Below are 27435 nucleotides of genomic sequence, written 5' to 3'. Positions count from 1 at the left end.
CCTTTTCTCCATCTCTAGGAAAATGAGGAGGGGGAAAAATGATTCTTTCTCTCTTACAGATAGGTCACTCACTTGGAGGACAGGGCTTCTCTTAGGCTGAGTGTGAGCTGGGCAGACTCTTCTGGCTCTTGACTGCCTGGGAGCTTGTTGGCAAGAACTAGGTTCTTGGCTTAGTGATGTTTCACAGAAGGAACCAGACTGTCTCTAGATTCTGTGAACTGTCTCTTCTAAAAGAACAGTGGCCATACACCTACTGCCTGATGTTTTCCTGCAGAAGGGGACGTGCTTTTCCCCATGTCCACCTGACTGAGGCAGTCCTTATTTACAGAGGAAGAACATAACACTCAGAGAAGTAAAGTGGCTTGTTCAACGGCACAGTTAGTATTAATAGTCAGTCTTCTTAGAGTAGCTCCTGAACTCTTATGAAGATGTGGCATCTCTAGCTCCAGGCTTGAAGTTCAAGCACCTACCTAATTTTAAATTGATTTCTAAATCTTTAAACCATGTGGTTTTGTGGTCTGCCTCCAGAATGCGGGCTCTTAAGAAAAGGCCATAATCTGTGAAGTTGGGCTGTAGTCCTATGTTGAAAGAAGCCACTCCGCGGTTGAGATATTAGCCAAGATACTCCTTATGCCTGCCTTCGGCAAGACTCAAAGACTTGGAGGCTACACATAGGAAGGAAACCAGACTACATTCAGATCCAACACCTTCTGTTTTTCTCATTTGCCTAGAGGAAGAGCAGGCTTTGAATCAGAAGTGCTCTGGCTTGGGAGATGCACTAAACAGAGACTAAACAAACATGCCCTCCCAAACAACAAAAGAGAAAAACCTTAAACTGCACATTTGGAGAAGGACACTTGGGCCATTACTTTTGAAGTATGCCCCAAAGACCCAGGACCTGGGTGCACAGCTGTGGCTCCCACCCTGGGTGGCATTCAGAGTCACAGAACCCAGCACCCACAGAAGAGGTCAACTCCCAGCCACAGTCCAAGGATCTCCCAAGTGAGCCTTTAGCCCAGACTTGACTGCTCTTCTCTTATATCTCCCACAGCCATGGCTTCAGTGGCTGCTGTGTGTTCCTTCCTCACCTCAGGGACACTGTGGGCACAAGAGGGAGAAGACAGTTGGGACTCCCTCCTGTTTCCTTAGGAGGATGACGAGGAGCCAAAGCAGGTGCTGACGGTGCCTCCAGGACCTACTTTGGGTTAATCACCACCATCAGCCAAGGAGATTGTTTTTAAAAATAAAATAGAAAAAAATCCCACCAGAAGTCACATCTATTTCCCAAGGACCTGTCTGTAAATAAAGTCAGAGGAATACCACACTGGCTTCAAGATGACTTTCCCCACTGTTTCTAGCATTATACCCTGGGTGTTGCTGCTTGTGAATCCAAACTGATGAGAGGAGAGGAGACAAGAAGTCTGAAAAACCAAGTTGGTCTTACGAAAGCTTCAGTCTGTGTTTTCATAAACACACTGCTTTTTTGGGTACTTCTCTTAGGAAAAAAACAAAACACAACCCAGAAGCTGTGCTTTTTCTGTTGCAGCACATTCTAGCTGCTCATAAAAAGAACTGTCATTACATGCATTGGTTTGATCCATGAGTATACGTGCATCTTCTCAAATGTGATTCACTTTTTGAAATCTGGCCAAATAGCCTCCCCACAGAAGCGAACTCCCTGACATGGCGGTTTGGACACTGTCTCCTTTCTGGCCTGGAGAAGGCAGTGAGAAGCAGACTAGGCGAGTATTCTAGAGAAACGTGGTCTACTGCTGCAGTCAGGTACAGACCTTGCGGGCACTCTTCCACATATTTTTCATGTAGGCGTAGGTCACCTGGGGGTGAACTGTTGGCAGAGGATGGTCAAGTTGCCGCGATGGATCAACTCCCAGGAGCAGCACTAAGGTTTTGTGAGCAAGCGCCTTCAAGACAAGAGGTCAGGTTAGACACAGAACTGGACCAGGAGCAGCGTTCCCTCCTCAGCCCCCACCCCACCAAGGGGGCAGGACACTCACCAGCCTGCCACTCTTGCCACACAGGCTTGCGTACTTGAGCCAGGTCCTCATGTCCTCGTGAGGGCTGACGACTAGTGACCGCACCATGAGGATTTTCTGCCAGTCCTCCACGATCCGCTGGCAGCCCTGGAATGTTCAGAAGTGAGGATTAGATATATGCTCAGCTGTATCTTATACCCGCTCATGGGTAACAGTGAAACCCACCCCGAAACAAAAAAAAAGATTCATTTTTATAATCTCATGTTTCTCAAGAGAAGGGTACTGTGAGTGAATGCCTCTTAGGAACTTTTCAAAATTCGAGAAGCTACAGAGCAAGGCCTCTGGAGCCTGAATCATGGCCCATTCACTTACTACCTATTGTGACTCCAGATAAGTTACTTAACCTCTCTGTGACTGATCTGTAAAATGGGATCAAAATGGTACCAACTTCATGGGGCTATGGTGAAGTTTAAATGAACTAAATTATTTAAATTTCTTTTCTGGATTGTAAATAATGTATTTTTAACTTTTTTTGCTTCAGTCTTTCTGGTTGAAGATGACTATCGCTGACAAAAATTAAAGATGGAGCATTTAAAATTTTAAAAACTACTTAAGTATAAAAAAAAGTTTAAATAATTAAAGTTCCAACTGATGTTATTTGTAAGTTGGTGGCGTTTATATTCCTGAAGTTATTAGAGCCTAAACTTGCACTCAGATCTTGGCCTTGTCTTTCCTCATCATTTTTTTTTTTTTTAAATATCTCAGATCAAAAACCGTACACAGAAGGGAAAAGACCGCATTCATTCACACGTATAAATTCTTTTAAATTAAAAACAGTTAACCAATCACTATCAAAAGGGCCAAGTTAATTTTATATTAAAAGACTGTTGAGAACACAGTGAGCCTCTCCTCCTCCATCTTCCTGATAAGAAATCAGATGCAGAGACGAACACCAGGGGGACGGGTTTCTGAGATCTAGCAATTCATCAGAGAACTTCATGAAACCAAACAAGCTGTCTTCCATGGAGGTAGGTCTAAAAGTCTAGCAACAATGGTTGAAGACTTTAAAATAACTTTTAAAAAATAATTTTTATTCATTTATTTCTGGCTGTGCTGGGTTTTCGTTGCTGTGCAGGCTTTTCTCTAGTTGCAGTGAGCAGGGGATACTCTTCATTGCAGTGGCTTCTCTTGTTGTGGAGCATGGGCTCAAGGGCAAGCAGGCCTTAGTAGTTGTGACATGGGGACTCCACAGTTGTGGTTCCCAGCTGAATAGTTGCAGCAAATGGGCTTAATTGCTCCGCAGCATGTGGGATCTTCCCAGACAAGGGATTGAACCTGTCTCCTGCATTGGCAGGCAGATTCTTTACCACTGAGCCACCAGGGAAGTCCGGTAACAGGCTTTTAAACATGACAGGACACAGTCTGAGTCTGAAAAAAGAACCCAAGGCAAGAAAAGAACCCAACGCAAGTAAGGCTGACCTCTCATACTGTCCCATGGGAGCTACCGGCTGGGGAGTTCAGCTGAATGGATCACAAAATGGCAGTCTTCCAGCCTAAGCAGTTGGTTGAGTGTTCGGACAGCAACCCATCCACAAGAGCCAAATTCCTACCACAAAGTTAACACTGTATTTTTAGCCTTTGGACCATCATCTTTCATCCCATTAATGACAATGATTTGGAAAGTTAGAAAAACAGAACAAAGTACACTGAGTGACTGTTCTGGTGACTTCTCATCTGCCAGCTTCTTCCACAAGCTGAAATCCCTTGGCTCTGGAAAGCAAAAAGTGTCTTGTGTCTCAAGGTAGGAAGGTCACGAAGGCCTAAGATGATGATGGCATCATGGACACAGTAAAGTCAAACATGGGTCTCCCCTCTCTGAGACTCATCTAGTCCACCCCCTTCCAAGTCTCTGTCTGGCCAAAGTCCCACTTGTTAGAAGGGCAGAAGATTCATCAGATCTCTGATTTGGAAACTCTTCACCCCATTACAGGCACTAAAAAAAAACAAAAACGAGGGTGTGGACAAGTGGGAAATTCTGGCTTTGTGGAATTCTCTTCTGGGGTTCAATAGTCAATTTTCCACCAAAACATTCACTGGACATTTCATAATTGCTAATAAAACATGGGCAGGAACTGCATGTGCTCATTTCAGAGCATAAACGACTATGCTCATGGGCGAGCCTCTGCCCCACTCCTTTCCTTTCCAGAGGAATGTGCCTGGAACTCCACAGACAGGAATGCAACTTGGAGTCAGAAGGCTCTGTCACAGCCTGCTGAAAAGCTGGAAGCACAAACCTCGACTGGTCTGGGGACACAATTTGGAATTAACTGTGGATTGGATCAAGAGGAAACCGCTGACAATCGAGGGGCGTTGATTATGATGAGCAGGGGGACAAGTGCCTTCTGGAGCAGTGAAGGCTTTTGCCAATGAACTTCCCCTTCTCTCTCCTCAGGGGACAGGAGAACTGTCCTTTCTAAGAACACTTGAGACTCCTGACTCCCAGGTTGGGAACTGACAGCTCCTCATGCTAAAATGATCAGAATGTACAATGTAAATACTAATGGAGAATTTGGACTAGTCTCTTGATGAGGGGAAACTTCAGTAGAAAAAAGTTTGCAGAGATTACGGCATGACTAAGACCTGAGGAACTGTAAACCGAAGAAGTCAGTAAATGAAAACATCAGGCCCCCCACACTGAAAGGGCTAGATGCTGGTGGCCAGCAAGTGGATTTAAAGCAGTGGGTCTCAGCATCAGCCACATCATGGAATTATCTGGGAAGGCTGGAAAGATACTGATCCTGGGTCTATCCCCAGGACTTTTGTTGATCTGGTTTGATGTGGCCTAGGTATTTCAATTTTTAAAAGCTCTCCAGGTCATTCTGGGTCTTCCAGGTGGTGCAAGTGGTGAAGAATCCGACTACCAATTCAGGAGACATAAGAGACCTGGGTGCAATCCCTGGGTGGGGAAGATCCCCTGGAGGAGGGCATGGCAACCTATTCCAGTATTCTTGTTTGGAGAATCCCATGGACAGAGGAGCTTGGAGGGCTATGGTCCATAGGGTTGCAAAGAGTTGGACATGACTGAAATAACTTAGCACGTAATACCAGGTCATTCTATCACGTAGCTGAAGTTGAGAACCACTGATTTTAAGGTCAAGATTCTCAGCTGGCTGGCCATAATGTCACTTATTTAGAATATTTTCCTTTTAAGAATTTCCTGGTGGTCCAGTTAGATTAGGACTCCATGCTTCCACTGCAGGGTGCATGGGTTCGATCTCTGGTTGGGGAACTAACAAGCTGCAAGGTGCAGGGCACGGACAAAAAAAAAGATTATTTTCTTTTATCCCCTGAGAAGAGTAAAATGAGGCTGGAAAAGTGGTCATTCTCTCACAGCTAAAGGCTCAGGTGAAAAGCCTGTGGGTGTTATGCTCTGAATGCACACCGGGCCTCAGTGAGGAGGCAGGGAGTGGATGCCAGCAGGGGACGGAGGAGTGGGGAGGGTGGCACAGGGCTTTCCACCAGGCTCACCTGCAGTCTCTCCCACCAGATCTGGCGGATGATCTCCCGTCGCTCGGGGACAAGTTTGTACTGAATAACCTCCTCCAGCTCGGACAGCATGTGGCAAGAAACCATGGCCTGATGGAAGCAAATCACATTCCAACTTAATACAGCATGAACAATCAGAAAGCCAGGCTTCATTTCAGTCATTCCTTCTGGTCCCATAGGCACACTCCCAGCAGCCTGTGTGTCCTCATGAGCCCACTCTGCAAAAAGGACTGAACTGAGCCGGAAACCTGGCACTGCGCAGGTAGTCCACACTCACCCCATAGGCCCGGCTGTAGCTCTCTCCTGCCATTGCCGTTAACTCCGCGTCCAGTAGGTCCCGGGCTTTGTCGATGCACTGGAAGAGAACGAGAGAAGGACAGGAATGGAGCTACAGGCTTGGGAGCTGAGGGGAACACCTGTGACTTTTGGGCTTCCCCACCAGACGCACAAATTCCCTGTCTCACTGAAATCCCAGTGATGAAGAGAAAAGCTCACTGAAGAAGGGAGGAAACCTTTTACCTGATTTGAAAGCCCAGATAAAAGCATTCTCTGTTTTCTCAGAAAAGACAGAAATGTATGGCAGCCAAAAGTTCACCGTCTTAGAGTTTGGGTGACAAAGGAAGGGAGATGTGTGCTTAGAAACAGAATCACTGTGCTCTCACATCTCAAGAGGACAGCCTGTGGACCGATCTGCTTTCAACTTCTCCTTGCTGGGCATGTTGGTAAGAACAGACCGTGAAAGCACTCAAACGGCCCACCTGCTTTTAAGCACCTTGTCCTCCTAAGAGAGGGTCTCTGAAACTGGCAGAAAAATGCCCGATCGTCTCCATGTAAATGGGAGCTTTTGTGTCTGGAACGTGAATGGCCCAGGGCTCAGCTTTCACATCGTGTAACCCAGAGCTCACAGGACTGCAGTCTGAGGCTTCTCTGTTTCATCAGTTAAAACCCCAGTATGGCAAGCTCTTCCTTTCTTGAACGTTTCAGGTTAATGACTATGTGCCCGTCCTGAAGCGCTCAGGTCATTCACCCAAGCACCTCACCTAAGACAGTCTGGTGCCCGACAGGGTGGGTGTGATCACCTCATTATTTCAGTCTGCCAGACAGCAGAGGATTTCCAAATAAAGTGCTGGCTTCCCTAGAAGGTGACCAGTGTGTGACATGCCTTCACAGCCAGAGAGGTGGGCTATCTGCCTCAAGGGGCGCGCTGCTCTCTGAATCCTCCTTTAGTGGACAGTTTCTCTCCACCATAGGGAACACTAAAGCAACATGGTAAAAAGGAGGCCACGATGACCCAAGAAGCCAACTCCAAAAGCAATCTACATGGTAACTTCCAGAACAGGTGTCCTTCTCAGAGCAGAAAGTGGCTGACATGCTAGGAGTTGTCTTCTCACTGAGTCTTACGCTCCTAAGCCATTGTAGCGAGCCCACAGAGTCAAACGCCAGAGCCTGTTTACACAGGTGCCCTCTGCCTAGGAGCTGATTGGGCACCCGTGATTATCATTTCATGCTGGAAGGTTCTGGTTACACATAGATTTTTACCTGTTGTGCCAAGGAGAAGAGGTCCTGATGCAGCGCCAGCACGGCTCTATAAAATGCCCCATCGTGGGTGTCCCGAGGGATCATACAGGTGTACTCTTCCATGCTGTCCCACTGACCTACATGTGCATACACACACACACACATACACACAGAGAAAACATCAGAGTGGTCAGCTTGCTGGGCTAAAGGCAATATATCAAATAGGCCTTGTCACTGTTACTTGCATTTAGCTTGGGGTTCAAATAAGACAATCTTGAGGCTGATGTATCATAATCCCGCAGAGAGCCTCTATACTCTGTGAGGCTGAACAAGCCAATTTAACAATGCCATAGCTGTCATCCAAACACAGGCCTCCATGGCTGCCCCTGGGAGTTAGTTTCATGAGAGATGGAAGGAGCCACGTGAGTATGCGCCCACAGGTCAGGAGGTGGAGTGTAGCACCTCATTAGCCTAGAGAACTCGCCTGGGACTCTCCCAGTGAGACCAAGAGCCTTTCCCCTATCAGTGAAGCATCTCACAGTTCAGTGATACCCTGGAAATTACATTTTCCCGCAAACAACTGATATGGGTCATTATCTGGACAGGAGACAGGATGAGACAGTTTACTCGTCTCATGCTGGCAGCACCTCTGCCTCAAAAGGAGGCAATAAATATTTTAAGAGGCTCTGTTACAACAGAGAGATGGGCTAGGTCATAGCACAGTTGTCTTGTATCATGGCAGGCTGGGGAAATGGTGGCATGTGGGAACAGATATTCGCTTCCCCTGGTGGGGTGAGCATGTCTCAAATGCCAGGATTTCTAAGACCATCTGCAGAAAAGACAGTGGCTTCATTAGTTGCACGCTGCAGGGCCCCCGATTTTATGAGGCCTTTCCCTGCCTTTCACTCCAAACCATCGGTGCATCCATTCTCTGTGCCTCTGGGCAAAAGTGAATAACAAACAGTGACTCCTCAGGAAGCAATTCATTTCTGAAAAATGTTCTGGATCCAGCTCAGAGCTCATGAAAGGAGAGGATGTGAGCTCTGTGACTCAGAGGGTGGGGATGGAAGCGGACGTTATGTAACCTTCCTCTGGACTCCACAGGTGCAGCTTCCACCTGGGACAGCCATGGACCCTCCCTCTCTTGCCAAGAGCACTTCTGGGACAGACATGGGCAATCCTCTCTGCTGGGGGCTGAGATCAGAATATGACACTTTTCTGTGGGGATTAAAAGGAAATTGCTGCTTGGAAACACTCAGGGAGTGAGGAAGGTGGGTGAGTATTGGGCAGCAAGGAGGAGAAGAGAGAAAACAAGACTCTCAGAATGTCTGTAACTGCTGGAGGAGGTGAACAGCATATAGGGACTCACTGTACTATTTACTTTTATCATCGTTGGGAAAGTTCTACAATAAAATTAAGAAATCAAGGAGATAGACAGCTGACTTCTTTCATTACTCCTGTGGGGTAAAAACATGCTGGTAGAACTCTAGCAATCATACTGGATCATGACACAGAGGCTGCAGGCAAAGCAGAAATGCAGAAAAAGGCTAACGACAATGGAGCCAGAATACAAACTTCACTAAGTGAAGTGCTGATGCTGGCACACAGTTTCCCCTGGCTTCCCTGTGAAGAGAGATTTTTATGCATGTCTAACAAGTTAGGCAAAGCCATGAGATAGAAGGACAGACGGACGAGGCAGAAGAGGACATGAATGGCTTCATGCTTCTGTAGACCTGACACTCTGCCTACAGCCACAGTGCCTTGCTACTCAGAGGTGAGCCCCCAGCCTCACTGTCCTCCCCATGACTGGGTGCCTGGCAGGGCAGCCTTACCTAAACCCCATGCAGCTGCAGCAGCCATGCGGGCCATCTTGGCTTGGGTCTCATCATTAACCAGAGTCCATTTTTCGCAGCACTGCTGGTGAAGCTGCCCCCTGAAGGAAAAGAATTATACAGTCGGGTTAACCGAAATCACCTCCATGACCTGCCCCATCTTTCTCTCGAGCCCCTTGGGTTAGCTGGGGGGTTGCAGAAGGAACTGGATGATAGGGGCCTGCCTTCAACTGGGAGCCTTTAAAGAAAAAGTGCTTTCATGATATAATTGAGAAGTGTCTGGTGATTTGTCATTTCTATGGCCTGGTGGCTCAGAATTTTCCTGAGAATGAGTTTATCTAAGAGAAGGACTGTGTCTAACTTGATGTGATGTGAAATGTCCTAAACATCTGGCCCTCTTCATAAATATTAAATAACTTCTCTCCTATGCCAATGAACTCTGGGCTCTTTCCCTTTGGCAGGCCTACAGAGAGAGCAATCAGAAGAGACACATCTGGACATTCACTTTGGGCTCAAAGCTATAGGGACAATTGGCTCTTATAAGTATTATACAAATGGCTGCAGTCTGAAATGAAATTCAAATGAAATCAATCTGTGCAGAGGAAGAAGGCTCTACAACAGTCACATCCATCAGAAATCCAGATGCTGCTTACTCTCGGAATTTTGTACAATGACCCTGAGTGTAGGTGTCACTAGGAGACACCAAGATGCATTCGATACACAGAGCAGAATCCCTCAAGAAGAGACATTCTGTTGGCAGTTAAAACTGCTGCCCTCCTATGTGGCACTTCTAAGTAAAAGGAAACAAAACTGCTTCTGTGGAAATACAAGCTCCTGTATTCATGTGAGCTTCAAGACTCAGCTAGGAGACTCCTCAATCTCTCCTGCTTTCTGAAAGAGATAGTGCAGGATATTTTAGCTTGGTATTGGGATTGGAGTCAAGAGAAAAGGTACAAGCTCCAAGTGGCCCAGCTCAGAAGCCTTGTGGGACATAAGTGCACTGTAAGGTGACTTGGGGGACCGTGAGTAGGGAGGAGATAAAGATGCTGAAGGGACCCAGGCTGACCTCCCCAAGAAGCTGACTGGTGACCGCATCCAGAACTGCTCAGGGCCGCTATCCAGCATCACGGCCTGGCAGTCATCACCTTCCACTGTCTCTCTGGCACATAATGAAGACAGTGAGGGACACGAGTATTCTACCTTAATACACGGCCAAGATAAAAAAGAGGAGGAGGCGGGCAGCCGTCCTGCCCCGTGGACTTACTGGAGCTCAGTGATAGCAGCTGGATGACCTCAGTGCTGGTTTCCTGCCACCTAAACCTAGAAACCTTCACTCTGGGTCCTGCTGGAGGTTCTCCTAGAGTAGCAGCTCTTCCTGCAGAAGACTTAGGTTTGATGCCTGGATTGGGAAGATCTCCTGGAGAAGGAAATGCCAACCCACTCCAGTATTCTTCCCTAGGAAACCCCATGGACACAGGAGACCGGGAGGCTACAGTCCATGGGGTCACAAAGAGTCAGACACGACTGAGTGACTAAACAAGAAGTTTCTAGATGATACAGATGTGACCCAAGGGCCACCGTTTGAGAACCACTGGCTCAGAGCACAACACAGCTCCTCTGGGCAGCGCATTCTGGTGGGAATCCTGCCTGGAGCTAAAGAAAAATGATGTTCTCTCTCTGAGTGGTCCTTCCAAGCCTAAAATTCAAATCTGTACAGCTCACAGCCACAGGCACTTTAGCCTCCCTCTGCTGTTTCGTCAGGACACCCCATTTCTGTGTTCCAAGTCTGAGATTTTGCTCTGCTCTTCACCTTGAGCCTGGGAGTGAGTTCACTGTGAAACACTACATACTGTTACCTCCAGAGGCAAAGCAAGGAGCACTGCAGAGCAGCATCTTAGAGAGGAGGCCTGCCAGAGGACACGGGCACCGCCTTCAAGCTGTGACTGTGTCAACAGCTGTCAGACCCTGGTCAGTGTGCACAGAGGCGGGGTTCCTCTCCTACAAAGACTTCTCACAAATAAGAATGCAGAATATACTGACTCCTAACTCTCAAAGGCAGGGAGGGGAAGAGAACAAAATAGAGAAAAAGTATGAGACTGTCTATGGGGCAACCACGAGGAGGTTCCCTGACATCTCTTTGTGACTCCAAGGAGGTCTGGGTAAAAGGTCCTCCAAGACTTTCGACTTTCTTGCCTAGAGCATCAGCCAAAAGCCTGGGGCAGCATTCTTCAATCTGGAACACCTAAGTACTTGGCTGTCTGGGATCTTATTCCCAAGGAATCTGTTCTCAGGATGTAGAGGCCATGCAAGGGAACAATGTGGGGAGGGGGCTTACTTAGCTTCACCGTGGCTGCAGGTGTGGCTGGGGCTGGAGCTGGGGGAGGGGGAGTTATTTCTTGTAAGCATGGGGAAAGGGCGTCTTCCACTCACTGGTAACCCCAGATGGTGCCTGACAGCCACCTCCGGTGAACACCCGCCTCAGGCACATTCAGGATAGATGCTCAAAGCAAAAGCAATTTAAAAACTGCACTCTAAATAGAATTGACTGAATAAACCATATAAAAAAAACCTGCATATGATCAGGAAAAGAATTCTGCTTCTTTCATCTCTTTTAAAAATCTCTTCTACTCCGCTGCATTTAAACCCCTTGGTCAGCATCACTGGCCATTTATACTTTATAGGTAATTATAAAGCTGGAAGGAATCCAAGACCTCAGGGGTGGACAGCACTGCGAAGTGCAGCGTCAGGAGGCCCAGAAGACTCTGCTCTCGAGAGGCCTCAGGGCAGAGATGACAACTCCTACGAGCCTCAGTTTCCCAACTGTCACATGAGGAGATGAGACAAAAATCACATCTAAAGTCACTTCTCACAACCAAGCCAGCCCTGTGTTGGACAGTGGTTGTTTCTAACTGTGAAAGGGGGAAGGCAGGACAGGTTTCCAAGAGGAAGAAACAGTTCAGGTGGAGCTTGAAAGATGCAGAGAATTTCAAAGGAGAAAACAGAAGAGGTGAGCAAACCAGGGCACTGAAAGAAAGAATGCAAAGAAAAAATTCTGTGGGGTTTGGAGAATGGCCTAGCAACAGCCCTTTGGTTAAATAAAGTTCAAGTTCTAACTTGGTCTATAGGCCCGACTTGGCCTGGGCCTTGCCGGGCTCTTCTGCCCTACCTCTTATCTCTTTTCTGCATCACACCTGACCCCAAAGCCGCAATGAACTTTCAGAACCCATAATGTAATATTGTGCTCAATCCTCCTCACTGTCTAGGCCCAACTTAGAGCACTTCTTCCTGGAAGCCTTCCAAGTCAGGATTAGGGCCCTTCTTATATCCCACCACCCCTGGGCTTCTCCTTTATAACGGCATTCACTCAGTGCTACAGCAGCCTGGTCATATGCCCTGTCGGCTCTGGGAAGGCAGGGGCTGTGCCCTTCTTGTTCACACTGTGTCCTCAGGGTCCCAGCACAGATGCTGGCAGTGGGCAAGCGTTCAATGACGACTGGTTGAATGAATGAGTGGGGGGCCCTCAGTCTTACAAGCAAGAGAAAGTGGAGATATCTGCTCCTGGGGAGGTAGTAAGGCATTTGTTGTTAAAAACTGTAAACTAGTTCATGACTGTAGTATGGCATTTTATTTTAGCTATTTTTAAAAAACTGCACTTCATGCTGGAAAACATCTCCTAACAACTCCCCAGACCAAGACCATGGCAAATCTTCTCAGCTGAGCATCCCTGCTGCTTCCACCTGGAATACCCTTTCCCCTCTCTCCACTCTCTTCACCTATATCCCAGCCTTGGTCCTTCCTGCAGGAAAACTGCAAGGTGGCCCCACCCCCATGTGGGTCTTTCACAGTTGTCTACTCAGACCATTGTCCCTGTACTCTCAGTAACTGTACAGTAACTGCCTGCAAGCAGTCATCTGTTCTTCTTTCCTAAAATCACTAGCAATAGGTAATAAAGAGAAAAATAAAAATCAAGGTTGCAGAGTAAGAATATGAAGTCTTCATCAGCCAGTCAAGGTCAAGAGGCAGATAGAAAGAACAGGTGTAGATCCTAGGAACACACCCACTCCTGTCCTGTCCTAGAGCATTATGAAGACTAAGTGAGAGAAAGAAAGAAAGAAAAGAATCTTTCTATTTATCACTGAGACAGAACAGAGAAACACTCCCAAGTGAGAGATGCTTCCTGGGAAACAAATGAAAGCAAAAGTGGGAGTCTTGGGAGAGAGCTCTGGGAGAAGTCTTTCCAAGGCAGCTGGACCTCCATCCCGCTGCAGCTCACCATTCCCCCAAGGCCTCGAGGCAGCGCATGCGGCCCAGCATCAGCTCTGGGTCATCCTTGTTGGTGTCCATTTTCTTATCGTAGGCCACGAGAGCATCTTCCCACTCGTGCAGCTTCTCATACCAGGTAGCCTGGATCTCCTGGCAGGGAGGAGAGAGAGGACTGCTGTGAGGCACAGAGAACACAGGGCCCTGTTTTCTTTACCCACAGACTCTCTTTCCCTGAGCATGTCATGTTGAATGTGTGACACTCCACCCAGCACAGTAGGCCTTCAGAGTATCCGCAGGTACGTGCGGGGCTGGTGGGGATGCTGGCTCCTCGGCACAGTGATGGAACAACCCGGCGATAACGTGAGAGCAGCTGTCAGGCCATGTCTTTCCCCATCACTTCCTGCCCAGACACAGGAGTCACCAGAACACCAGCATGTGGGCATGCGAGGACAGGGCAAATCATCTGGATGGCAGGAAGCCCCGACAAGTGCTCCCGTAAGGAGGCCAAGGCCTGGATCTGCTGGAATGCTGACAGTGGGCCACCTGGCAGGGCCAGCAGCTGCTTTCCTGATGAAGCCAGAGAGACCAGGCCACATCTGCATATTTGCTGGAGGAAAACAACTCGCTTTTCAAAGGCTCTTTATTTTCTGCATTACTTAATACATTTTTAAACTTTCAGGAAATAATAATTTAAAATACAATATAACACTGCCACTTAAAATTCTTTGGAAAAATCTTCCTCCCTTCTTCTACAGCCTCCCATCCAATGTTCCCTCCTCTGAGCACCTGGCAGCTTCATCGCTGGCAGGGGCCAAAGGACGGATTCCATTACCCAGCAGATGGCGTGCCACGCTGCCATTCGGTGTTGGCCACGTGAATGAGTAGCCGCTGCAGTCTAGAAGCTGCAGACTATGGTTCTCTGAATGGCCTGGGGACTGTTTTATGTCTCTGTCTGCCCTCCATCTGCCGCCACCCCAGTCTGTCTTCTGGGCTTCTTCCTCGCCAGCTTGGTGACGACTAGTTCTCTACCAGGCCAGGGAGAGGCTCTCCAGGGATTTCTTTAACAACAATCTGATCCTGCAGCAGCATTCGTGTGACATAATGCAGGGCCTGCATTCATTCTCCCCATTACACTCCTTCTCCTTGCCAAATGAAACTCTAATTTGAGTAGCATGTATGCTCACAGCTATCTGCTATTAAGCTCTCTGAAAGAATCTTTTCTTCTTGAACCGCTGTGAGGAGGTCACGTCTATTTTAGGTCATTAACTTGTGCCTACTTCCCCTCATTTGTCTTCAGCAGAGCCAGTCCCCTCTGCTTCCTCTGTCCTCATTCTGCGGCCATAACAGCCTTTGCCCCAGTGTCCGTGAACAGTGGAGTTTGCCAAAATGGGCTCTGAGCTTCATTTCCTGAGCTCGTTTAGAAACATGCTGCTCCACTATGCCTAAATATGAAAGACACAACTTAGAAAAGAGTGGCTGCAGAGACTATAACATTAAAAACTCTTAAATTAAAAGGAACACTGGTAAATTTCCCATTTTGAATTTCTATACTGGGTGGAAAAGTGGGTACTAACATATGGTACCCACTCAGTATGAACAAGTAGAAAATAGGGGGAGCAGCGTATGGAGCAGGTCAGGTAGGGGGCAGGATATTTTGAGTTGCAATAGACTGCAGGAACTATAAGGTTTAAGCAATGAATCATACACAATTCTAATGAGATTGCTGTTACATAAATTGCGCTGAGAAAGCACAGGCTCTGCCAAGAAAAAGCAAACCATTGTCGAGTTTAATATGATTCAGCTACCTAAATATAACAGAAAATCCACCAGGGTTTAGCAATAATCCTGGAGCTAACGGCCACCTTCAGAACCTGGAGACGGGGATCTTTTCATTTAAGACTGGCACTCTGAGACAACAGCATATAAAATCACCCAAATACCAGATGTTTGTGGAATCCTTGTTTCAACTACTGCAGTCTGAGCTTTTTAAGGATATCAAAGGAGAGGACATCTCTGTCTGAGAGGACTACATTAAGCGCCCTCTCTTCTGACTTTCTTCCCTCTGCAAACAAGGTTGTGGCAAAGACGGATAAGACACAGTCCCTTCTGTTTTGTCATCTGGAGATGCTTTTTGAGTTGAGTTACAGGCATGTGCTCAAGATGGCAAAATACTCTCTTAAAATTTTCAGTCCAATTGACCAGCAATTACATAAGGGAGTGAAGTAGTCAATTTTCTTTACTCTAACACACTGGGCTCTTGATTAAGGCAAACCAGAGTAAGTGACTGACACAACTAATAAAAGGTTCCTCATCAAATATATGGACCCAGAACTTCTTGAACTTCCAGGAAGCCAATGTTAAGTTGATTAAATCAATGCTTTATATATGGTTAGGAAGTTACCAAAGCACCCTCCCAAGACCACAGAGAGTAACGGAAACATTTTAATATTGGTTGGGCAAAGATGGCAGGAAGGAAGAAACTATATAAGCAATAATGAAATCGAACAATCCTTCAATATCACGTATAAATTATGGCATATTTTTTTCTGGAGAATTAGCCATGGTTTCTTCTGAAGTATATACTGAGCCTCAAGTATGGGCAATGGTAATGCTGGCTGTTAGACAACACAAAGATAACTTGGGTCATAGTTAAACATCTGGGCTCTGACACCAGGTTCTGCCACTTATTCACTCTGTCAGCTTAGGTAAGGCTGTTATCCTGTTGGGACTATAGTCCCTCTCATCCCTGTAAAATGGGATAACAACAGTACCTGTTCACAGGTTGCTGTGCGGACTGAATTGGATGAAGTACATAAAGCACATAGCAAAGAGGTAGGCACATGCTATTTGATAAATACAAGTCATTAGTGTTCATTAGATTCTGTCCTCACAATCTCTGTTCAGCCTGAATATACTCCATACGGTCACTGCTTCCCTCAACCTCAAGATACAGGTAAGTCAGCATCAGGCTGTTAACTACTGGGAAAAAAACTGAAAAGGAAAGTAACTTTCTCAAGGCTGTGGCCTAGTGCTTCCCTAGCCAGGTGGCTGCCTCTTGCTCTTCTAAAAGGAATGAGACACTTACCAGCTCTCCAAAGTGCTTCATGGCATACTCCAACACCCCGGCAGCTGCCTCTGGCTGCTGCAGCTTATTATTAATGCTGAGAAAACAAAAGGAAGCGGAGGTTACACTCAACATGTTAGAGGGTGGGAAGGGCAGGGTCACTTGTGGGCAGATGGCTCTCCAGCATGTTGGGGACAACGTCTTACAGAAGCAGAAAGAACATCAGTTACCTATTATATTACCACTCGAGAAGCTTGACCTGAATAATTTCATCTTGACCTCACGCTCCTTATCTTGAAGGGGCCACATCTGGTGGACAGCAGGCCTCACCTGCCTGAGGCCCTTCCTCCAAGCAGCAGACTGACTGGTTTCCTCTCTGACATCAGACGTCAGGCAGCATGCGTCTGTTTTTGAACTAAGAAACCCTGGCTCCAGAACCATCCCAACCAACACAACAGATGAGGTACCTCTGAACTTTTAGCTTTTATGTCTCAGTGATAAGAATAACCAAAACAAATAGAAACCATCAGGCTCTGTGGGAGACACAGAAGTGGCCCTGAGGCTGGGTCATCTACATCAATGACAGAGAACCCTGGGGCCTATGGCTGTGCAGCTGTCTTGACTGCTCCCTGATGGGGTCCATGTCTTTCAAATCCAGATGTCCCCTTAGTCCCTCTGCCAGCACTGTGCTCTGCCTCTGAAGCAGGCTGTGAAGGGACCACATCCCAAGGCACCTGCCTGGTCTCTGGTGGGGAAATGCTTTTCATAACCACATACAACGCTGCTGATGTCATCCTAAGGACAGTTGGGGCTGGAGGACTGTAACTGTACTGGGGCAACTAGGCAGAAAAGTTGGAAGGCTTGCCGCCTGGAGTTGGTTCATCAGAGAGGCTGTGAAGACGTCCTGAATGGAGAGGAGCTGCAAGGCTCAGACCCTTGTTCCAACAGGGAGTTAAATAGCAGCTAACCCAACAGTAAACACAAGCTTGAGTTATGGGAAGGAAGGAAGAGAGGGAGGGAGCAGGCCTGAGAAAATCATAGGATAATAATGACCCTCTCTGTTCACAGGTAGGGAGCAAAATGTGACAGACCAGCTTGGGAGTTCAGACTGGTTTAATGAGCTAGGATCTAGTTTACTGCCCTAAGGACAAACTGTCTACTAGACTCAAATTAATTTTTAAGTGGTTTTGGGAAATTCCAGGACGTGGGTTCAACGTGGTAATATGGCAAGAGACTGGTGTTATAAAATACTATTTTTAAAAATTCAAATTCCACCACATTTCTTCCAATAAAACTGAGAGGGAACTGCCCAGAAATCTGATGAACTAGAAAAGTTAACATTTGTGAAAGTAATAATCGAATGCCTCATGTTTGCAAATCACATCTCAAACAATCTTTCCAACCTATCGCTCCTCTGACCTCATGCATCCCTAAGAGAGTGGGTAGGGAAGGGTATCACTAGGTTTGTTTTACTCCCGGGGAGACCGAGGCCTGGGAGGGCGGTGACTTTCCCCAAGGCCCACATGAATAGGTACAGTCTCCATACAACCTGAAGCAATCTTACTGCCTCCTTCATGGCATTCTTTAGGGAATCAAATGAAATAATGGATATGAAATTGCTAAGCAGGTTCTTATATGTGCTTCTTCCTTCATCTGTTTTTGTCCAAGGATAGAAGCTTCTGGAATCTTACTTATATGTTTGGGTACAGAAAAAACATGTCTAATGTTGAGACTTGAGCCAGCACTGGGCAATCATCCATGCAAGTTCCATCTTGAATAGGACTATTCGAGTGGGCTCCAAGTTCAAGGTCCAGGCTCTGCAACCAGAGGTGAAAGTAGCTGTACAGACGCCCTTCTCCTTTACTTACAGGAGTAGACGGGTCACCTTGTGTGGAATCTACTGCACAGACTCTTTGGCGCTTCTGAGTGGGTCCCAAGCAGAGCATTGAACCTGAATGTTTTCCATAAGTTTTCTGCTGCAGGATTCAGAAATATTTTTAATTTCAAAGTGATACTGTAATGTCATGGTTTTCTTTAGGCAGCCACGTGACAGTTCAAAGCTGAGAATGAAAATCCAAGTCCGAAGGGACTCCCTCCACTGCATGCTCACTGTCAGGCAGTCTCCTATTCCTCTTGGCCTCAAAAGTCAAGTTCTTAACTTTGTTCTCACTTACGTGGGGCTGGGCAAACTGTATTAATAATTAACACCGCTATTGCTACTGCTAAGTCACTTCAGTCGTGTCCGACTCTGTGCGACCCCATCCCTGGGATTCTCCAGGCAAGAACACTGGAGTGGGTTGCCATTTCCTTCTCCAATGCATAAAAGTGAAAGTGAAGTCACTCAGTCATGTCCGACTCTTCGCGACCCCATGGACTGCAGCCTACCAGGCTCCTCCATCCATGGGATTTTCCAGGCAAGAGTACTGGAGCGGGGTGCCATTGCCTTCTCCGATAATTAACACTACTGGGTATATATTTGTGATCATCTAATTCCTTGAGCCCAAGTAAAGATTTTGGCAGTATAAGAAGACAGGAAATAAGAAATCCAGTATATATGCTATATATTATTTATGATATATTATACTGGGTTTCTCTGGTGGCTCAGACGGTAAAGAATCTGCGTGCAATGTGGGAGACTCATGTTCGATACCTGGGTTGAGAAGATCCCCTGGAGAAAGGAATGGTTACCCACTCCAGTGTTCTTGCCTGGAGAATCCCATGGACAGAGGAGCCTGGCGGGCTACAGTCCATGGGGTCACAAAGAGTCAGACATGACTGAGCGACTAACACTTCCATACTGAAATATGTAGTATATCATATGTAACTATCTATAATGATATAGTTTATATACTACTTTGAGTCCGAATGTGGACTACTGGGATGGCCCTGGTAGGAATATAAAGTATTTTGATGAGAAAGATAAGGAAAGTGTTCTTTGCCTGAACCAAAAGAAGTTAACTGTAAGAATCTAGACATAAAAAATCCAGGAGTTCTAAGAACTGTCTTCCAATCTCATGTTCTGGAACATATTCTATTTTCAAGATCAATTTATAAACATTACGAAAACTCGCCTTCCTCTGGGGATAAAGCAACAAAACCAAAAGCAAGTGAAAGCCATTTCCCCCTTCACTCTCCTACTCCTTATACATAAAAAGGAGAATTTTACAAGAAACTGATCAAAATCAGGAAGTTGTAACTAGAGACCTCAGAGGAGAAATACAGATTTTACCTTACTATTGCAATGACTCTGACCTACCTCCTCTAAGGACTAACATAGCTTTGCAAATGTGACAAGAAAACTCATCACATGGCCCCAACTTTATTAACAGCAAGTCCAAACAAATCACCTCTATAGTACTTCTCACTTGAATATGTGTGGAGGCAGGTGAGGATGCAGACAGAGTCCCGCGGGAAGGAGAGGGGTTGGGCTCATTGAGGACCCGCTGACCAGGCCTCCATCAATGGTCAGGAAAACCGGGCGTACAGCTTGAGATGCAAGCTAAGCTCTTGCCCAACAGTAAGGACAGTCACTGAAAAATGACAACTTTGACTAAATGGACTAAAATATACCCATGAAAAAGGAGCATGAGCAGAGAAAAAGGGTCCCTTTGATAAATTAAGTTCTGGTTTGAGGACCTGAAAGAAAGGAGACCGTACACACCTACAGTCAACTGTTTAGAGAGGAGAGATTTCAAGTTAACTGGCTGTTTTCTCCCTGTTGAGTCTCTCCTCCTCCCTGTCTGCAATTTTCTTTCCCAGAGAGCTTTCTCCCTAATGCACCTGTCTCTTCTTTCCCCCCCAGGGAGTCTCCCATGTGTGCCTGCAAGGCTGCGGGAGGATGCAAGTGCAGGGCAGAGAGTCTGCCACATGGTTTCATCTTAACTTCTTCTCTCTCCTCCATGGCTTCTGGCACTCCATCACGCAAGGCCAAGGATTAGAGCAACAACAAGATACCTAAGTTTACTGAGAGCTCCTGTGGGTGCCAGGCACTGTGCTGACTACTGCTGATGTGTGTTATCTTAACCCTACGAAGTAGACACTACTACTAACACTCCTACTTTGCATAGGAAGAAACTGTAGCTCTGAGGGCTATCCTTTTGCTTCAAAACTGTACCATTAAAGAGATCTCAAGTATTAACTAAGGGTACAGCTCTGCAGGAGGAGAAAAGTGTGGCAGCTGTCCACTCCCCCAGCAGCAGGCACCAAGCAAGTACGTGTGAAATAAGCAACTGAAAGCAGGGAACAGACAGAAGAAGCGCAAGGACGTCTCCATGAGCTAACTCCACATGCAGTTCACCACACAGGAGAGGAGCCCCACTGCACTGCACGTTAGCCTCCTCACTCATATTGTGGTTGACACCCTGCTCTGACCCCTAAGCTCCCATTCCCAAGGTTTTTTTTTTCGCTGTATCACCCAGCCTCTGGGATCTTAGTTCCCCAAGGAGGGATTGAACCCGAGCCCTCTGGAGCTGAAGTGCAGAGTCATAACCACTGGACCTCCAGGGAAGTCCTTCCCATTCCCTATTTTTTATTTCCCTTCAGAAGCCACTGCCTCCATGCCTCCCAGCATGACAGTCCCCATGCAACCACAGCGGGTTTTTCTGGGGCACTTGTTCGAGGCCGCCAGGCATATAGACAGAGTCCAGGCTGCAAAGTGGGGGATGAATAAGCCTCCACGGAAAAGCAGCAGTTTCCAGCTACTAAGTCCCCTGTTGCCTGCCTACTTGGGTGAAACAAGACCATCCTTTGAGATACTCCCCTTTGAAACTCAGATGTGCTTTTATGAGACTAAAGGGAGAGACAGTATGAGTGATTCATGTGCAGAGATCACCTTTGCTCAGAAGCCCCCTTGATGAGGAGCCCTCGTTTACGGGGCAGCTGGGACTCTTACACAGCCTGTTCTATAAACGCTCCCGTGTGTGCCCTGGAGTCTTTCCCTATTAATGCTGGAGGTTTATAAAGGGCAAACTGTTCAAAGCTCAGCCCAACAGCAGAGGAGTGCTTTATGACACAAACCAGACCTCACTGACACTGGCTGGGCTGACAAACAAATTTAGAGAGGGAGGCTTCAACAGTAACGTGCCCCCAACAGTAAAGAGATGACAGTCGACCACAGGGCCTATCTCTTCTCCATGCCCACTGAAGCCAGAAGGCTAAGATGGCTTAGCTGCTGCCTTAAGCATCAGTGTTGTGGTATATTTATATTCTACTTCATATCCCAGTGAGAACAACCAGTTGAGGTTTCATATAGTTGCGAATCTATACAGCAAATAGAAGCTGCCTACCCACAAAATAAAACGCAGAGCCCACAAATTAACATGTTAGAAATACAATGAAGACAGGAAAAAACAATGAATTAGGATGTCAAGAAGGGAAAAGGCAATTATCAGACATATTCACTCATTCATTCCCACCTCCCCTCTCCTACTCCAAGATTTAACTTTTTATTAAAGGAAGCTGAGTTGAAGAGTTTGAAACTGGGAAAATTGACAAGTGAGGGAAGCACTTTCTAGAATTGAGGCAAATTAACAAATAAGAATAAGAAATGGCCTCATTGTCTTCTATACTATACAGATTACCCCAGGTATCTTTTCTTCACTATCCAAAAATGTCTTTCCAAATGTAGGGAAAGCATGTAAGTGAGCAAGGAACTCAGGCATGAAGGAGCTTATCACTGCCTTAGCGGGTTTCCTGTCAAGAGTGATGGACTGTCAAGAGTGATGGACGAGAAGCCAGTGCTCAGTGCAGGGCCTGTCTACTTTCCCATGACTCTCCCTTCTGAGCTCTTCCTCAGGGCTCTCCACAGGCAAGTGGCGACCAGTGTCACTGAGGATGCGCCTGAACAAAGGGTAGATCATGAACTCCTCCAGGTTCTAACCCCAACTTGTTAGCAAACCAATAGCGGGGGTCGCCAGCTCAGCATCCAAATGCTATTCCTACTGCTGGAAGGGAAACCTGAGGAACTCTATCATCTCCTAAGTCACTGTTCCACAGGCTTCTGGACTGATGTCAGATCCAAAATCCTCTGGCCTGGGAATTCCTCCCGGTAGAGTTCATTTGGTCATCGACCCCATCTCTCAGCCTTGGTGACCTTCGGCTACTAAGAACAAAGTGATGCAGGCGCACGCAACACTAGCTGGAACCCACAGCAAAGCCAGTCACACGAGGAGTGTCTGCAGTGGCATCTGGGGGACTACTCAGGCTTCCTGGTGCTCCTATCAGGAATTTATGAGAACGTCATGCACTGGCTTCCCAAATGGCTCTGGGCCTTCTCTCTCCTGTCTGTTTCTAGTGCAGACTGCTGTCTGCATTTTATTTGGTTTCCTGTCAAGGAAGAATTCTCTGAATTCCCTCAGTGCTGGGCTGGTGACACGCAACACAGCTGACAGGGGACCTCGACAGGTCTCGCTGAGGAGTTCCTGACCAGCCAAGTTGTGAGGCCAATGGGACCCTACTTAGGGTCCTTATGCTGAATCAAGCTGTATCTTTATTTCTCTCTTAGAACAGCAGCTGCTTCAGACCATCCTTGTCACTTCTTCTGGCATCAAGACTTAGCTCTGTGTCCAGTGGGTGATTAGAAACAAAACCGCTTGATTCCTGTACAGAGTCAAGAAGATCCAAGGTTGGTAGGGCCCTGATATCTTCATGAGGCAGCTCCCTGGGGCTCTGGGGAGCTCAAGGGAATGACAGTGTCTTTTTGAGCAAGACAGCAGTGAAGACAGAAGGCAAGGTGAGAACATCTGAAATGTGCGCCAGAGAAAGGTGGTGAGGGGCAGCTCAAATGCAGGTGGCAGGGAAAGTGAAGGGAACCGGCAGGTGTTACAGTTCCCCCACTTAAAGCCAGAGTCAGGTTGTGAAAATAGCACCCAGGGTCTGGCAGGTCAAACTTTCCTTCCTTGCTCCAGGAACTTATGAAAAGTAACTTTACTCCTCTTCTAAACATTAAGAAAGTGGAAGCTGGCCTTGTTAGAAGGTTTCAAAGCTCTGACATTTGGTGCCCCTGGAACCCTGGGGCACCAAGACAAAAAGAACGTGATGCAAGAGAGGTGGACTGCCTTGATATCAAATGGGTTCCTGACGCTTTACCCCAGAGCGGGTTAAGGGTGAAGAACTCTGACTTGTCTTCTCTTTTTCCTCTGTCTGGTCACGGTATAAATGATGTGTCTGTTGTAGTACCTAGAAGACTTGCCAGATCTGTATGTGAGAAAGTGGGACCTTAAGAATAAAAAAGATAGGACTTCTCTTTTGGCCCAGTGGTTAAGAATCCATCTACCTGGAGAACAGTATGGAGATTTCTTAAAAAAAAACAAACAAAAAAAAAAACTAGGAATAAAACTACCATATGACCCAGCAATCCCACGACTGGGCATACACCCTGAGAAAACCATAACTGAAAAAGACACATGCACCCCATTGTTCACTGCAGCACTATTTACAGTAGCCAAAACATGGAAGCAACCTAGATGTCTGTGACAGATGAATGGATAAAGAGGTTGTGGTACATATATACAATGGAATATTACTCAGCCATAGAAAGGAATGAATTTGAGTCAGTTCTAGTGAGGTGGATGAACTTAGAGCCTGTTATACAGAGTGAAGTAAGTCAGAAAAACAACTATCGTGTATTAACGCATATATATGGAATCTAGAAAACTGGTACTGGTGAACACATCCGCAGGACAGGAACAGAGACTCAGACACAGAGAACAGCCTTACGGACACAGCAGGGGCAGGAGAGGATGGGATGAATTGAGAGAGTAGCATTAAAATATATACATTACTATTACGTAAAATAGACAGCTAATGGGAAGTTGCTGTATAACACAGGGAGCTCGACCCAGTGCTCTGTGACAACAGAGAGCGGTGGGATGGGGTGGGAGAGAGTTTCAAGAGGAAGGGTTCATGTCTACCTATGGCTGATTCATGCTGATGTATGGCAGAAACCACATAACACTGTAAAGCAATTATCCTCCAACTAAAAAAATAAATAAATTTGAAGGAAAAAAAAAAGAATCCACCTACCAATGCATGGGGCACAGGTTTGGTCCCTGGTCCAGGAGATCCCACATACCTCGGGGCAACTAAGCCCAGGTGCCACAACTACTGAGTCTGTGCACCACAACAAGAGAAGCCACCACGATGCGAAGCCTGTCCACAGCAACTAGAGAGCAGTCCCTGTTCTCCACAACTAGGGAAAGCCCGCGCACAGCCAAAAATAAAAAGCAAAAAGAATTTAAAAGACAGAGTGCTAACTGTAGATTAGGGAAAGGAGAGACAAAAATTCCTCTCTTTTCAACTCTGGTGCATATGTGCTAAGTTGCTTCAGTTGTGTCTGGCTCTTCCATGGGCTATCCGTAGCCCACCAGGCTCCTCTGTCCATGGGATTCTCCAGGCAAGAATACTGGAGTGGGTTGCCGTGCCCTCCTCCAGGGGATCTTTCCAACCCAGAGACTGAACCCACATCTCTTATATCTCCTGCATTGGTAGATGAGTTCTATGTCACTAGCACCACCTGGGAAGCCCCTTTCAATACTGGTAGTGGGAAGTGTGTGTGTGTGTGTATATATATATATAACTATTATAATAATAAAATTATTTTTTAATTATATATAATTTTAAAAATTGGGAAGAGGGTTCACAATATCAAAATGATACTTTTGCCTATGCATATTCTGTATAAATGCATATTTTAGACACAGTGTTAGTCAGAGTGATGATACAGTACTGTATTCGGCTTTTTTACATGACACAGGCATTTCCCATTTTATCTGGAGCCTTCACAAAAACTTTTTTAACAGTTGTGTAAGAACATCTGCGCTGGATGCCATGTCTGAACCAGTCTCTTGGGCGCACCCTTGTGGCTGGGTGAGAGCAGCACTAGTTAAGCCACCAAGGTGTGGCAGGAGCTCACAGGGGATTCGTCCTGCAGATGTCTGCAGGCTTGCCCCTGGGAATCAGAGCAGCTGCCCAGAGGATGGACACAGGGTCCAGCAATAAGCTGGACAAGCTGTCCCATCTCACCCATCACTTCCAGCACCCCCTGGCTGGATAAATGGGGCCTAAACATCCTAGCACAACCAGCGTGAGGCACTAAGAGGCCGCAGAGCCCTGACATGTCAAAGCACACGATTTGTGCTGGCCAGGTTTGCAACCCAGGGGCCTGTCAGAGGTGTGTTGTAAAAATGATGAATGGCTGTCACATTTCCAAGGCTCTGGCTGATTTAGGGAGCCACTGGCAGGCGCATCACTCCCAGTGTGTCAGCCAGTTAATTACTTCCAACTTTATCTTTCTTGTCAACACTTCTTGACAAATTGGCCATTATCTTTTTATTCTAACAACAATGAGCACTGCTTCTTTTCTGGTGAGGCCTGGAGGATTTTCTCCTCCTTTCTGCTTCTTCATATCCAGAGTGAAATGAAGAGATCTGAGAGAGAACATTAGGGAGAAGAAGCTGTCAGAGAAACAGAACAAAGTGGCGAGGGTTGACAGACGGAACCCAAAACTTATTTTCAACTACCTTGACTCAAAATAGAGTAGATATTTTGGGTAAAAATCCATCCTGATTTCTTGGCTGCTGCATGTCCAAGAGCTCTGACTCAGGTTATTATGTGGATGAAGTTGGGAAACAAAAATTAAATGAGCTGGCATCCAGGGACTTGGCAGCTCTGAACTCTCCACACTTATAACTGTGTGAGCAGACGTGCCCTGGCCCTGTGCTCTGGTACAGAGTGAGGCCACACTGTAGAAATACTGATGCCCGTCCTGGAATCGGGAAAAGGAAAATATGCCTACCTTTCTGGTAAGGAAAAGCTGACAGATGAGGACTACAACACACTCTAACTGAATCACCAAGATTCACAGCCAGTGAGATGTCCAAAAGAAGCTGGAGAGACCAATGGTGTCACCACTGACACTTTTCACTGTCACTGGGACAGACTGTCAGAGACAGCCATGGGGCACCCACTGTATTTCATCAGTTCCAGGATGCACACTTAATATCTCTGAAATCATAATACAGCTTATGATTCAACATTTCAGAGTACCATGACCCTGCTTAATTGCCAGTAGTCTGCCCCCCATCACACAGGTACATAAAAATCAGAAGCACCTTTGCTAACTCACCATAAGAGTGGTCCCTTTAAATCTCTAGCCATTCCTGGGGATGAGCTAGATGCAGTGGAAGGGCAGAGGTTAACTACTGACCAACAGCAAGCTTTTCATTGTGTTCATGGGGTTGCTGAAGCTGAAGCTCCAATATTTTGGCCACATGATGGGAAGAGCTGACTCATCTGAAAAGACCCTGATGCTGGGAAAGGTTGAGGGCAGAAGAAGGGGGTGACAGAGGATGAGATAGTTAGATGGCATCACTGACTCAATGGACATGAGTTTGAACAAACTCTGGGAGAGAGTGAAGGATGGGGAAACCTGGCCTGCTTAAGTCCACGGGGTCACAAAGAGTCGGAGACAACTTAGTGACTGAATAACAACAGCAGCAGCAAGCTGCGCCCTTTAGAATGGTCACGGGTGCAATGGAAGACCCTCTGTCTTTCTGGTAAGCTCTGGGAGAAACCCCAGGTCTCTGCCCTTTGTATAGCTCCTCATTGACAGCCAGCTTTCTGCACTGAAAGCAGTTTTCCTTGGAGTTGGTAAGATGCTCTACAGAGGCAAGCTGTTGTAAAGTGAACCTGTAAGAAGTCTTCAGAGTGGCCAGAAATAAACTTAAGCTCTACTGGTGACTGGTGAGGGACCTGGCCTCTTGGGTAATGACTGGATGTAAGGGCATTAAAGAAAAAGGTGGGGTGAGAAAGAAAGATACAATCTGTGCTCCTGCTCTGGCTACACCGGGGTTTCCTCTGTCTGCCCCCTCTTTGCTGCCTGGAGCTTTTCTACAGGGTACAGATTCCTAGAGGAACACTGGCACTTCTGAAGGCAGCATGAGTCGAGACATTTGGAATGTGTTTTTACCAAGAAGAGAGGAGCTTTGAGCAAATCCTCCCCCCTGGACAAAGTGTATTCTCTTCCAGCAGAGGTGCGGGAAAGAGAACAAGACTGTACCTTTTCAGGAAGCCAGGAAATAACTGTAAAGGCTGGGCTCATGCTTCCAAGCAACACAACAGACACCTTGGGAACATATGTTTAGAGTTAAGACAGAGTGGGCTTGTTTGTCATCCAGCCCCTTGTCTGTAGGCTGTAAAGCCCAGTCACCCTCACTGTTAA

General features: G+C 46.7%; 1 protein-coding gene across 1 annotated transcript in view; it reads right to left on the bottom strand.

Moving 5' to 3' along the window:
- MTOR (mechanistic target of rapamycin kinase) overlaps positions 1 to 27435 on the bottom strand; it is a 124432-nt gene that overhangs the window by 25078 nt on the left and 71919 nt on the right. The window contains exons 29-36 of the mRNA XM_043924194.1: positions 16239 to 16314; positions 13164 to 13303; positions 8891 to 8991; positions 7080 to 7195; positions 5818 to 5895; positions 5523 to 5630; positions 2016 to 2141; positions 1791 to 1922 (exon numbers count right to left, since the gene is read on the bottom strand). Of these exons, the coding sequence (XP_043780129.1) occupies positions 1791 to 1922; positions 2016 to 2141; positions 5523 to 5630; positions 5818 to 5895; positions 7080 to 7195; positions 8891 to 8991; positions 13164 to 13303; positions 16239 to 16314 (877 nt within the window). The remainder of the gene's footprint in view (positions 1 to 1790; positions 1923 to 2015; positions 2142 to 5522; positions 5631 to 5817; positions 5896 to 7079; positions 7196 to 8890; positions 8992 to 13163; positions 13304 to 16238; positions 16315 to 27435) is intronic.

The sequence above is a fragment of the Cervus elaphus genome, chromosome 14, assembly GCF_910594005.1.
Source record: "Cervus elaphus chromosome 14, mCerEla1.1, whole genome shotgun sequence".
In the NCBI taxonomy this organism is placed as follows: Eukaryota; Metazoa; Chordata; class Mammalia; order Artiodactyla; family Cervidae; genus Cervus; species Cervus elaphus.
The sequence above is the reverse complement of the archived record's forward strand: the minus strand, read 5'-3'. Positions and strand labels throughout refer to the sequence as shown.